At 41.6% G+C, this 14,327-nt stretch overlaps 1 protein-coding gene across 1 annotated transcript; it reads right to left on the minus strand.

Annotated features, from left to right (window-relative positions):
* Window positions 1-5,930: 5,930 nt before the first annotated feature.
* On the minus strand, window positions 5,931-10,942 carry ZNF22 (zinc finger protein 22). The gene is made up of 2 exons (XM_004049324.4): window positions 10,278-10,942; window positions 5,931-7,984 (listed from the first exon to the last, which is right to left on the minus strand). The coding sequence occupies exon 2, from the start codon at window positions 7,893-7,895 to the stop codon at window positions 7,221-7,223; it is 675 nt and encodes a 224-aa protein (XP_004049372.1). The 5' UTR covers window positions 7,896-7,984; window positions 10,278-10,942; the 3' UTR covers window positions 5,931-7,220.
* Window positions 10,943-14,327: the final 3,385 nt, after the last annotated feature.

The following is a 14,327-nucleotide window of genomic DNA, read 5'->3' on the forward strand; positions in this document are numbered from 1 at the left end:
AGACAGGGATGCCCTCTCTCACCACTCCTATTCAACATAGGGTTGGAAATTCTGGCCAGGGCAATTAGGCAGGAGAAGGAAATAAAGGGTATTCAATTAGTAAAAGAGGAAGTCAAAATGTCCCTGTTTGCAGATGACATGATTGTATATCTAGAAAACCCCACTGTCTCAGCCCAAAATCTCCTTAAGCTGATAAGCAACTTCAGCAAAGTCTCAGGATACAAAATCAATATACAAAAATCACAAGCATTCTTATACACCAATAACAGACAAACAGAGAGCCAAATCATGAGTGAACTCCCATTCACAATTGCTTCAAAGAGAATAAAATACCTAGGAATCCAACTTACAAGGGATGTGAAGGACCTCTTCAAGGAGAACTATAAACCACTGCTCAAGGAAATAAAAGATACAAACAAATGGAAGAACATTCCATGCTCATGGGTAGGAAGAATCAATATCGTGAAAATGGCCATACTGCCCAAGGTAATTTACAGATTCAATACCATCCCCATCAAGTTACCAATGACTTTCTTCACAGAATTGGAAAAAACTACTTTAAAGTTCATATGGAACCAAAAAGGAGCCTGCATCGCCATGTCAATCCGAAGCCAAAAGAACAAAGCTGGAGGCATCACACTACCTGACTTCAAACTATACTACAAGCCTACAGTAACCAAAACAGCATGGTGCTGGTACCAAAACAGAGATATAGATCAATGGAACAGAACAGAGCCCTCAGAAATAATGCCGCATATCTACAACTATCTGATCTTTGACAAACCTGAGAAAAACAAGAAATGGGGAAAGGATTCCCTATTTAATAAATGGTGCTGGGAAAACTGGCTAGCCATATGTAGAAAGCTGAAAGTGGATCCCTTCCTTACATCTCATACAAAAATCAATTCAAGATAGATTAAAGACTTAAACGTTAGACCTAAAACCATAAAAACCCTAGAAGAAAACCTAGGCATTACCATTCAGGACATAGGCATGGGCAAGGACTTCATGCCTAAAACACCAAAAGCAATGGCAACAAAAGCCAAAATGGACAAATGGGATCTAATTAAACTAAGGAGCTTCTGCACAGCAAAAGAAACTACTATCAGAGTGAACAGACAACCTACAAAATGGGAGAAAATTTTCTCAACCTACTCATCTGACAAAGGGCTAATATCCAGAATCTACAATGAACTCAAACAAATTTACAAGAAAAAAACAAACAACCCCATCAAAACGTGGGCGAAGGACATGAACAGACACTTCTCAAAAGAAGACATTTATGCAGCCAAAAAACACATGAAAAAATGCTCACCATCACTGGCCATCAGAGAAATGCAAAACAAAACCACAATGAGATACCATCTCACACCAGTTAGAATGGCAATCATTAAAAAGTCAGGAAACAACAGGTGCTGGAGAGGATGTGGAGAAATAGGAACACTTTTACACTGTTGGTGGGACTGTAAACTAGTTCAACCATTGTGGAAGTCAGTGTGGCGATTCCTCAGGGATCTAGAACTAGAAATACCATTTGACCCAGCCATCCCATTACTGGGTATATACCCAAAGGACTATAAAGCATGCTGCTATAAAGACACATGCACACGTATGTTTATTGCGGCATTATTCATAATAGCAAAGACTTGGAACCAACCCAAATGTCCAACAATGATAGACTGGATTAAGAAAATGTGGCACATATACACCATGGATTACTATGCAGCCATAAAAAAGGATGGGTTCGTCTCCTTTGTAGGGACATGGATGAAACTGGAAATCATCATTCTCAGTAAACTATTGCAAGAACAAAAAACCAAACACCGCATATTCTCACTCATAGGTGGGAATTGAACAATGAGAACACATGGACACAGGAAGGGGAACATCACACTCTGGGGACTGTTGTGGGGTGGGGGGAGGGGGGAGGGATAGCATTGGGAGATATACCTAATGCTAGATGACGAGTTAGTGGGTGCAGCGCACCAGCATGGCACATGTATACATATGTAACTAACCTGCACATTGTGCACATGTACCCTAAAACTTAAAGTATAATAATAAATAAAATTTTTTTAAAAAAACAACTTTTTGAATGTCAATGTGATGCCACAAGTGGAAAATTCCTCACCTGACCTCATGTGATAGGTCACAGTCAAAACTTTGTTTCATGTGCAGAATTATTAAAAATATTACCTTCAGGCTATGTATACAAGGGTTATAATAAACACATGAACTTCATGTTTAGACTTGAGTCCCATCCCCAAGATACCTCATCATGTACATACAAATATTCCCAAAAATAATTAAAAATCTGAATTGTGACACACTTCCAGTCTCCAGCATTTCAGATAAGGGACACTCAACCTGTGCAAGTTGAATGTGGAGAAACTACAGGACATGCTGTTTTCCATGATCTCTCCTTTGCTGCCATCTAGTGACAGTTTTGTGTAACGTCAAATAGAAAAAGTCTGTCTTCTAACAATGAAGTCTTGATGTGGCTACTTCCTCTACTTATGCAGCGCCCTCACTGGACTGAAGTATTTCCAACTGAGCATGGGAATTTAATTTGCTGGTTTGCATCAGCAGTGACACTTAATCTCCTCAAGAGCACTTACTAAACTACACTCTGGGTCCTGCACAAAGTGAGGCAAGCTGACCTCTGAAAATGACGTATGGTACAACTACAGCACAAGCAAAGGTCATGAGAGCATCACAAAAAGCCTATTATTGAACAAATACATGACACTACATTGGAGCCAGATGCCTTAGTGGGAAATGAGTCTTTTCTATAAAAATGTGCAGCCATGTGTATATGTTGTTTCATATTGTTGGTACTGTATCTTTGGAAACAAACTCTGGAAATATAATTTCTGGATCAGAGAGTAAATGCATATATACTTCTGCTAGATATTGCCAAATCCCTCCTCAGTATGGGTTGTAACATTTTGTATCCCACCATCAGTGCCTGAGTTTGGCTGGCTCTCCACAGCCTTACCAACAGAGTAGGTTTTACACTTTTGATCACTTTTGATACATAAGAAATAGTAGCTCCTTGTAGTTTTATTTCTCTTATTATTGTCCTTTCAGCCAAAGTCTAGCCAGAAAAAGAGAAACCAGACCAATTATTCTAATAGAGAAAATGGAATACAGATGCTGGGTTAAACTGAATTGGTGAACTTATCAGGCAAAGAAGAAACACAGACATAACAGAAAGTCTAACTAGCTATATTAAACTATGTGGAATACACAGAATGGCCTCAGTTTTCTCGCTGAACCTGAACTTCTCTTCATGACTGTTTGCCCCCAAATCATCATATTGTCCCCTCTTTGACTCACCTGCTTAAATTCTGATATTTAGCCTTTTAATCCCACTGAATAGACAGGCTTCTTGTATCCTAGGGGACCCATTTAGATTGCCCTGAACATAGAGATATAACCAGGGTCTCTCTGGGATTTAAGGTTACTCATCTCAGAAGCTTCATTTAAATTGGCATACCCATCCTGAATTCCTGAATTCAAAAAATCTGTGCCTGAGATGTCTCTTGACAAATTGGAAGGTAGCATAACACATTAGTAACCTGGTGTTATGAACTTGGCACAGTTCCTGAAATGCTCTACGATGTAATCGACATTTATGACAAAGATAACATACAAAGAAACTTACAACTATGTCAGTTGATGTATATTGATGTAAAAGTTCTAAATAAAATACTGTCAGATATTATAACACCAGAATTATAAAATGCCATTACTTAGTAGGACTAAATTGCTCAATCTATTCTGATACATTACCAACCATGTGGATCAAAGGAAAAAAATTATCATCCATAAAAAGACTATGAAAGATTTGTTCTTTCTATATTTAAATGCAATGATTCTAAGCAATAGAGCTATTTGTGCTTGGATTTACTGTAAGGAATGCAGCTGTGAATTATGTTTCTGTCATTTTTGTCTCCATCACTCAGCAGTAAAATTTATCCATTTCAAACTGTTCTGGATTATTTTGCACCTCTTCTGAACAATAAAACAAGAAAAAAGTAATTCTTTCACCAGATGTCACAATGCTTTATTTGAAAAATGACAGAAAAGAATCTCTTAGTTATCAGTTTACTACAGAACTCTGAATTTAGGAAACAGCCATTATACTTATCCCTAAATGAGACTAATAGGCAGTCCCCCTATTTTACCAGTGTGGTGAGAAATCCTACTTTGGAGTCCCCTCAACATATCTAGGGTTACATTACAATCTAGCGCTTCATGTGGACCAGGAAATTGGAGGAAGGTCCTCTGGTCTTCAGTTCATCATGACTGCAATTGGGAAGTTCAATTGTCCAAGCTGGTTGGTCTGTTTGAAATCAATGTGCAACAGGGACCAGAGGCTCTTGCTCTTGGAGGTGAGTCCTCCTGGCACCCACTCAGCATCCTCTCATGGGTCCTGTCACACTCAGACTCTGCATGGTGGAGGGACAGTCACCCCTTTCTCCCACGTTTGAAGACAGCATATCAGTCTCAGGACAGATTTTCAACTTCCAGGGCTGATATCACAGGACGTTCTGGCAACTCTATGTGTGGGAACTTTCAACCCAGGCCACAGAGTCATGGGATACAAATAAAACACACAAACAAGCTTTAATGCTGCCTTTAAGTCTCAGTAAGGAACAAAGAGAAGGGTCCCAGGCCAAAAAAAAAAAAAAAAAAAAAGGAAGTATGGAAGTATTACAGTATTACAGAGTATCGGCTAGAAACAGAAAGACAATGTGGGGGAGGCGAGGCAGTGTTTCTCAACTATGAACTCAAAAAGCTGTTTTTTCTCACCAGGCCACTAAAAGGATAGAACTTTTAAGACTGATGATTGGCTCCAGAGATGCACAAAAACAGCAAGATGGGTGCATCAATCAGGACAGGTACCAAATCTACACTGAAATCTGTGGCCTATCTCAACAGTTTATTTCTCACTCATGGGATACCTAAAGCAGGTTGGCAAGAGACTCAGGAACTACCTAAATGTCAGCTCCACTTTGGCCTGGGAAATAGGAGCACAGAGAATCACCCAACAGCTTTTAAAAACATCACTAACTCAAATGGCCAGACCTAGTGTTGTTTCTCACAGCACTGTAAGGGTGCCAGGAAACATGGGGTGAGTATTTGGGTATTTGCTCACCAAATATCCCTCTTTCCTCCTTCCACACACAACATACCTTCTACCCAAGGAAGACAACCCCAAAGCCCATAGTCACTACTCTCTGAAAACCCTGGGACATCTCTAGATCAAGCCTGGCTCCATCTATCTCCCACTGGTCCAGAGCTGTATTAACCAAAAACATCCCTCATCTGTGCTCCTCTCCACATTCCCCAACACAGTGGAGAAGAGAGTAATGCATCCCCATGCTCAAAGCGCACAGGAGACCTTAGTCTGTGACAATTTCTCTGCTGTCCTGAAGGGCATACTGCTCGTTAAATTATTTTGAATATCACTACTGTGCACAGCCCTGTTTGCTGTCAAAATGGGCAAATTCCTGAAATGTAAGAAAGAAGTGTTGGTCCTACCCAGAAGCTATTGCATACACAAAACTAATGTGAATAGCATTGATAGATCCTCAAAAGGGCCCCATAGCCACAATCCTGCCAAGGAGTGACTTGGATATAATAGGGCGGCCAAAGATCACTGCTTTCATAAAAAACTGTGATCACCTCATGTTTACAAAACACCTTGTGAATATCTTGTTGAATGACACTTGTCAACAAGGCCATAACAAGGCCAACTTCTATGGCCCTGCACTCAAAAGCAAGGCCAGGAGGAAGGCAAAGTTCAAGTTTGAGGAAATCAAAAACAGGCAAAACAAGTGATCCATCCAAAAGCTGTGACTTTAGATCTATTGTCTAAATAATTAAAACAACTCCCCAGGAGAAAAATAAACAGAAGGTAGTAGTATACAAAATATTTCATTTTTTATTTTCATGAATAATTGTCATTAATACAGCAGAAACCGATATGATTATAAAAGATACCAAAAAATCAGAAGAATGTTAGCATTCAATAGAAATTAAAACCTGAGCTGAGGGCTCATTAGAGTCTGACACTTGGCACCATTCTCATGGAAGTGAAGAAACATGTTTGCCGGACTCCTTAAAACAATTCATGTAACACAGAAAGAGTTAAATTTCAAAGGAGCTACAATGTACTGACACATTATGACTCTTGTTGTTGACAAACATTTAAGCAGGGCTATCCAAAGCTCACAGTCTTGAAGGCAGGGAGGTGTGTAAATTGTAGGTTTTTAATTAAGCAGTAAGCAAGCTGAGATTTTTCTTGGTAAAATAGTTTGTTTATTCATGTAGATCTAAAAGGCTGGCTCAGTTTGTCAGAGCACAGGAGAATGCCAGAAGAGGTCAAGGGCATGGGGATGTTATCGACATGAATCCATCCCAACTTGTGGAAAACAAACGACACAGCAGTTAGCATCACAAAGAACTCTATTAGTAGGAATAGAAGACTTGAGGTCCAATTCAGTTCTCATTTGGATTCTATAGTATCTCTAAGAATTTGGTTAAAAAAAACAAAACAAACAAAACAAAACAAGGGAAATCCTTACTCCTTTCATTAACAACTGTCCACAAGGAGAAGAAATAAAAGACAACTAATATAGATAGGCCTTACTGATTAAAAATCTGTGAGCTTGAATACATTTTAATATGTTGAATCTAGAGTGATAAACCAATGGTTAATATACTACAAAACTTTACAAACAAAATCTCATCTGTTGCAGAACTTCAAAAGTAGTGGAATTAATTTCTTCTCCCTTTTAATTTTTTCTTCCACAGAAAGTCCTAAAACTGAGTAGCCATTGGCATGCCTGCACTTTCACAAATGTATCCTCAAAACATGATGGTTTTTCTCAAAATGTATCTGCAAAACATGATGGTTTTTGAAAATGGAAGTAATTTCAAACGAGGTCAAGGATGTCATGCTCCCTCAAAACATATTTTCAGTTCTTTGTGCTCCATGTCACATAAAAAAGAAATGAGGGTAGCTGGACTCATGTAATTTCTTTCAGCTCAATAATGTCATTAAATTCCCAATGTTTTCACACTAGCAAAAGATCCAGTATTTAAGTGATCTACTATAAAGCATCTCTATTTCTAAAAAAGATTCCTTTCATTTTTTACTTTTTATTTTTTCTTAAGAGGTCTCAAAAAGCTGTCAAAAAGCCCTATACTTAACGGAGACCAGCCACAGACTTCCTTCCTGTACCAGCTTTCCAAGAGGGTAAGTGAGTCTTCACCCTGATATTTTTGCCCCGGGTTTTACGAGGCTTCTCTTCTTTATGCACCTTCATGTGCTGCCTCAGATGAGAGCTCTGACTGAAACATTTGCCACATTCACTGCACTGGTAGGGTTTCTCCCCAGTGTGGGTTCTCTGATGTTGAATAAGGTGGGAGCTCTGGCTGAAACACCGGCCACACTCATCACACTGATAGGGTTTTTCTCCAGTATGAATTCTCTGGTGCTGAATGAGATTTGAGCTCTGTTTAAAGCTTTCTCCACACTCATCACATTTGTAGGGCTTTTCCCCTGTATGGATCCGTCGATGCTGAATGAGATTAGAACTCTGAAAGAAACTTTTCCCACAATCAGCACATTTATGGGATTTCTTTCCAGTATGGATCTTCTGGTGTTGAAAAAGAGTTGAACTCTGACTGAAACTCTTTTCACATTCAGTACATTTATAGGGTTTGTCATCCAAGCTTCTTCTGAGTCTACTGAAGCTTGAGTCAAATCGAATAGTCATGCCCCACTTCTGCCGCTGCCGGCCTGTTTTGCGCTTGTTCTCATAGGCCTTTCCTTGGCTTGAGCTCCGAGAAATACCCGCTTTAGGCTTTGCTAACCTCATGGTGAATAACCAAATGTATTTGTAAGAGAGTTTACAGGCTTCTTCTGAACTAGTGTTTCATTTCCTAGAGGTGCACAGCTCAGAATTTTCTGTGTGTAGAAGGAAAAAAAAATTAGAGATGATCAGAAAAAAAAGTATAGATATCTGTTAACTATTCAATTTTAATATCTCTTCAACCCACCAAAATTGCATTCATGTTTAAATTTAAAAAGTATAAATGCAAACAAAGATAATATGGGGGGAAATTTTGGGGAAATACTTGCAAAGTAATTCTAACAATTCCAGAGTTTAAGCTTAACAAATATCACCAAATTTTGACTGAGTTTACCACTGGAGTTTCTGTCTATTGGGACAAGACAAATTAAAAGTGATCAGGTGAAATATAAATCTTCCAAGCATTACCAAATGAGTACATAATTTTGAAGAACTAAAAAGTGGAGATAAGGTAAATCTTAATGGGAATGGCGTAACTCCAAAAGACAATCAAAATTTGTGTAACAGAACATTACTATGTTTTAATATTTAGTTCCATGTTAAACTTCTACTCACTAGTAACTGCCTAAGGTATCCAAATGAATAAGAAATGACAAATTACACTACTTTATGATATATTCCTGTTTATCTGTATTTAGCATTCGATTTCCATAGCTCTAGATGACAGCTTAGCTCTAATTCTGTAGCATAAAGTGTTTTGAAAATTGAAACTTCTCTACAGGGAGTGGTAGGTTTACTTAGTCTATGAAGACACACTTTATTATTGGTTTTTATAGATCCTAATGATCCAAGAAAGCAATTTGTTGAAAACCCAAAACGAAAGTATTGTGTTCGGAGACAGAAAAACTGCAAAAGAACTTTTACCAGAGAGTGGAATGAAACTGAGTAGAAAACGCATGGTAGGTAGGACACAAGAAAAGGAGAGGGGGGAGAAAATGAGTTTACATGTAAAACTAGGATGGAATTTTTAGAATACCCAAATGCTGCAAAATTCAAATTTTCAAATGATTTTATTTATTTATAAGGCTGACTTGTGGCTATTTAAAATAACAGCCAAAACAAACCAACAAAAACCCCTACAAACCCCACATAGGTGGCAATGTCGGAAAATCTAGAACTTCAAAAGCAATAAAATTATTGGAACTATTTTTCATTATCTTGTGTCAGAATGTGGAATTTAAAATAGAAACAATTATTTTGGGTTTCTTTGCATACAAACATATAAAGCAAATAAATGAAAACAAAAACATAATTTTTCTTGCCTTCCTTTCATCTTATTGTATAATTGAGACTTTAGGTCCAGGACTTTATCTGGATATTTAATAATTACATCAGCTGTAATTATGGTCAGCATAAGAGTAAGCTGCATATAACACAAGATTACAGTTAGGACTACCCACTCCTTAGCTTAAGCAAATATTTACAGAACATCTACCACACAGGAGACATTGTGTTAGGTACATGGTGTTGCTTTTTTTTTTAATAACTATAATGGTCATTATACATAAAAGCACATGCATTTAATACAATGGAAGTCAGATCTAGTCAGAAACTCAGACTGTCAAATCCACCTACGGATGAGGCAATCATACTAGTATGTGCCAGACACTGTGTAACTTGATTCTGTGCTAGCTCTTTAATTCTCCTGGCACCTTTATGCAGTTATTTCCGTTTTAAGTTAAGGAAACGAGGGCACAATGCTAGAAGGCACTAGCCTGGTTCCCAGACCCTAGCAGTTTGACTCCAGAGCCTGTATTCTTAGTGGCAGCCCCATCTTCCATTGCTCAGTCCAGCGCGGCGACTCGTGCTTTGCATAGCTCCCCAGCAGGGGCAAGCACGAAGTTAAACCTGAGTGACAGAAGCTGCTGTTCCTGCACACCCAGCTAACTGGAATGTGCCTCAGTTTCCTCGTAAAATGGGGAGGGTAATGATAAAGTGGCAACACCATCAAGATGTTAGAAGTTGCAATGAGTCTGAATCTGAAAACCGCTCAGAGCAGCCCTGTGCTGCCTAAGCATTTGTTCCACGTATCTAGTCCTCGAACGCTCCGAGCGACGGAAGGGGCCGGGGCTGCTGCTCACCCGCCCAGTTCCACCCGCCGCGGGCCGCGCCTCGCCCGGGCCCCCAGTCCAAGCCTCCCCTGTTCCCAGCACTCCGCCGGCCGCTCCTCATTGACCCGGCCCGCCCGCCCCGCAGGCCGCGGCCCCACCCTGGGCCCGCGTGGCCCTCCCGCCCCCGCCCGGCGGCCAGGCCCTGCCCGGAGGCGGAAGACGCAAGCCACGCCATCGCCCGGGCCCGCGCCGCCCTCGTTGCGGCCAGCGCGCTCCCGAGCGGACCCGAGTATCCGACGCAGGCCCCGAGCGCCCCAAGTGCCCCAATCCCACTCACCGCACGGGACCAGCCACCACCCTGGCTCGCTGGGCGCCTCCCGCGCCGCCGGAAGTGAGGGCCTCGCCGCGCTCTGGCGCCGCCGCGGTCGCTCTAGGAACGTGGCGGAGCGACCCTCTATGGTCCCGGGCCCACCCGAAAGCGTTGTTCGTTTCTTCCTGTGGTTTTGTTTTCTCCTCCCCCCAACTCGGAAGGCGTCCTGTGACCCCCGGGACCTCAAGAGCTGTAACCGCCCCTGTGTGTGGTCGAGGCTTTTGAAACCAAACTCTAGCCTCTCCAAACTAGAAACTGCATACTTTCTACAAATTTTGAGATTTTTGAGACCCTGGTACTTTTCACGAAGTCACCTTAATTATCACCAAAAAGCTCCTGCAAGATGGGAGTGGTTATACTCCATTTACAGGAAAGGAACCAAGGCTCAGAGAAGAAATGTGCTCCGTTCACCGTGTGTAAGCGGACGACCCAGAATTGGAATGGTTCTTTGTGGCTCCAAAGTCTGATTTCAACACACCCCTTTTGTTGCTCATTAGTAATGATCTCTCTTTGTTCTTATTCCTTCCAGGCTCCTCCTCAGCCATCCTGGCCGTGCTCAGTCATATGACCCTGACCTCCGTGTTCCCCCACTCCCTGGGGAACCCCTCCGCCTCTTGGCTTCCAATGCTATTGCTGCATGCTGAAGACTCCCGCATTGGTAACTCCAGTCTGACTGTGGGACGTAAATGTTATTGAACTTTAGACTTGTATATCGAACTGATTACTCGAGAGCTGCATTTGCATGTGTAATGGACATCCCAAACCTAACATACCCCCCAAATGAATTCCTGATATCTACCTAACCTGTTCTTGCAACAGTCTTCTTCCCAGGGATGGATGAAGATCCCATCATCTTTCCAGTTGCTCAAGCCAAAAACCTTGATGTCACTGTTGTCTCTTCTTTTTTTCATCCAAAATTCACCTGTGATTTATCCACAGATTCTGTCGGCTTCGTCGTTAAAATATATTCATTATCAAGCCACTTTCAACACTTCCACTGCTATAACCACCAAGCCACCTTCATCCACCTTCTGGATTATTATATTGGCTTCCAGACGAGTTGCCCTACAGTCTATTCACGGTCGCAGAGTAATCCTCTTAAACCTAAGTTAGATCATGTCATTCATTTGTTCAAAACCTTCAAAGGCTTCTCAACTTATTAGAGCAAAGCCAAGGACCTCGCAGTGGCACTCGATGCCTCTCATGATCTGTCTCTTTAGTTCTTTATTGTGTCTGCAGTGCTGAAAACAGTGCTCAGCAGGGAACAGACTCAGTAAATAGCTGTTGAATGAATGAATTTATAAGATGCCTTATTGTTTACAAAGTACTTTTACATCTTATCTTCTGGTTATTCATCTTCACCATAGTCTCATGAAGCACAGATTATCATATCTGTCTTGCAAATCAGTAAACTGAAGCAAGAGAGGCTGACCTGCCTGAAGTAATACAGTGGTTTGTTGGTGGAGGCTAAACTAAGTCATAGGTTCATTCTCTTAAGTTGGGGCTTTCTGCTCTGTAGGAAGCTGTCTCTGCATATGGCAAAGCACAAAGCTGATGAGGTCTGGACAAAGAAGCTCCACTCGCAATCTAGAGAGTATCTGGACTATTGCAGTGATTAAATGAGGTAATGTAAGGCACTTAGCACAATGTATAACACAGAAGAAATGAGAGTCGTTGTTACTTTTATTATTAAATTGTTATAAGTTGGTTGATGCTGGTGGTTGGAGAGTTTGGGGTAAAGGGCAATGGCCAGAGATCTAGAAATGGTTTAGGAAAAGTGTCAGGAGCAAACATGACCCGTTGGGACTGTCTGCTCTATGTACACTAAAATAAAAAGATAATTTTTAAAAAGCCATTTTGTTAGTAAGGTAGTTACTAATTAAAACTAACTCCTTTAATGTCTACATAAAGATGGATTATCCCTTTTTCCTATACCTGAAAACAACTGGGCCAGCCATAGAAGGGCCAGAGGTATGTCAACTAAAGCATTGGGTAAACGAGGATGGATTTTTTAAAAAGAGAGAGACAAAAGTCAGGAAATAAAGGGGTGTGTGTCCCTAAGTGTGGACAGAATCCTAGGCAGTAAGGATGGAGAGGAGGGAGAGGAGGGTAAAGGAGAATGGGAAAAAGACAAGGAGAGAAAGCAGGTAGGGTTTTATGCCTTCAGCCTAGCTGTTAGTATAATAATAGTTAACACTTACTGAGTGCTTATTGTGTGCCAGGCACTGTTTGCAGCATTTGAGGATCTCACGTGAGATTCCTGAGGCATGATTATTCCTGAGGGTTTGCTCCACCTTCTCTGGTTTTGGTCCCTGCACTTTGTGGTGTGACTCCGGTGCCTCCTGGTGAACCACATGCCTGTCCCACTGATGTTGACTTGACCACTGATTTGAATTGGCTGACCGCATGTGACTGGATGCAAGGGGTACATCACATCCCAGAAGAAACTTCGAGTCATTGTGTTTCTGCCAGGACTCTGCTCTTTCCCTCTGCCTTGAGAATAGCATGTCCCAACTAGGGGCTGCCCCTTTAGTCTAGGACCCAGGATGATAAGACACATGGAGCAGAGCCACAGAAGCTCACATGTAACCACAACAGTCCCACGTAATGTTAGAGAAACAAATGCTCTTGTAACACTGAGATTCTTGGTAGTATTATTGCATTAAAGTTGACTAATGTACCTCCCACCAACCGTAAGAGATAGGAATTGTTATTATCCTGTGATATTGTGAAATACATAGTTGATCTTCTCCCCGTTTCCTGACATACAACTTCTAAAATCCTTAGAATCTCCAAAGTGATGTCTTTTTATATGCTGATGAGTTGACTGATGCCTGGCAGCCCCTGGGTAGCTTCAGGATGGGGCTGGTCACTGGAAAGGCCACAGCAGGATTAGAAGGATGGCAATTTCAGCTCCACCCCATCAACATCTGGGGAGGAGGGCAACTGAAGGTGAAGTGGATCACCAGTGGCTGATGGATTAATCAATCATGCCTGTGTTACAAAGTCTCCATAAAAGCTCCCAAAGGACTGGGTTCAGAGAGCTTCTGGATACCTGAACACATGGATGTTACTGGAGGGTGCCACCTGGGGTCGGGGGGTGCAAAGGGGAAGGAGTATGGAAGCTCCGCACCCTTTCCTTCATACCTCACTATATGCATTTCTTTTTCTATATCCTTTGGAATATCATTTGTAATAAACCAGGAAATGTGTTTCGCTGAGTTCTGTGAACTGCTCTTGCAAATTAACCCAAGGAGGGGGTCACGAGAATCCCAACTGGAAGTGGGTGGTTCACAAGTTCCAGAGGCCAGGGCTTGTAACTAATGGGAAGGGTGGAGACCATCTTATGGGACTGAGCCCTCAACCTATGGGAGGTGATGCCATCTCCAAGTAGATAGTGTCAAAACTGAATTAGAGGACACCCAGCTGGTGTCCCTGAAGAAATGATTGCTTGGTTGGTGTGTGGGGAGAATCCCTCACCCCATTTGGTCACAGAAGTCTTTTGTGATTATTGCTGCTGAGTGAGAGAATAGTAGAAAGCACTTTGAGTTTGTTTTCTTCCACACAGATTTCACAGATGAGAAAACTGAGGCAAGAAACTCCCCCAAGGTCATGCACATTTGTAAGTGGCAAAGCCAGACTTTGAAATCAGAAAGTCTGGCTCCAGAGCCTATTAACCTCTCTATAACAGTCTATCTCCCAAATGGGATTCTAGGCAATTTTTATGCAAATTAAATTATTGAAAATGGTCACGCATGATATTTACAAAACACAAGGGAGAAAGGGAACAAGGGCGTGGGAGGCAGGGGGTGGACACAGTCTGGGCATCTTTCTGCACATATTTCTGGGGATTCTGGCCCAAGAGAGGCCAGATCCCTTAGTGGCTGGGGCATCTCTGGGAAACTACCCAGCAGGGACCAGTGTGCCCCTGAGCCCAGTGGTATTTGAAGGGTTCATTCTAGGAAGAAGAATCTTCTGGGGTGAGAAAAATCCTGGCAAGACAGTTTCATTTTCCTA

This window comes from Gorilla gorilla, chromosome 8 (assembly GCF_029281585.2).
Source record: "Gorilla gorilla gorilla isolate KB3781 chromosome 8, NHGRI_mGorGor1-v2.1_pri, whole genome shotgun sequence".
Classification (NCBI taxonomy): Eukaryota; Metazoa; Chordata; class Mammalia; order Primates; family Hominidae; genus Gorilla; species Gorilla gorilla.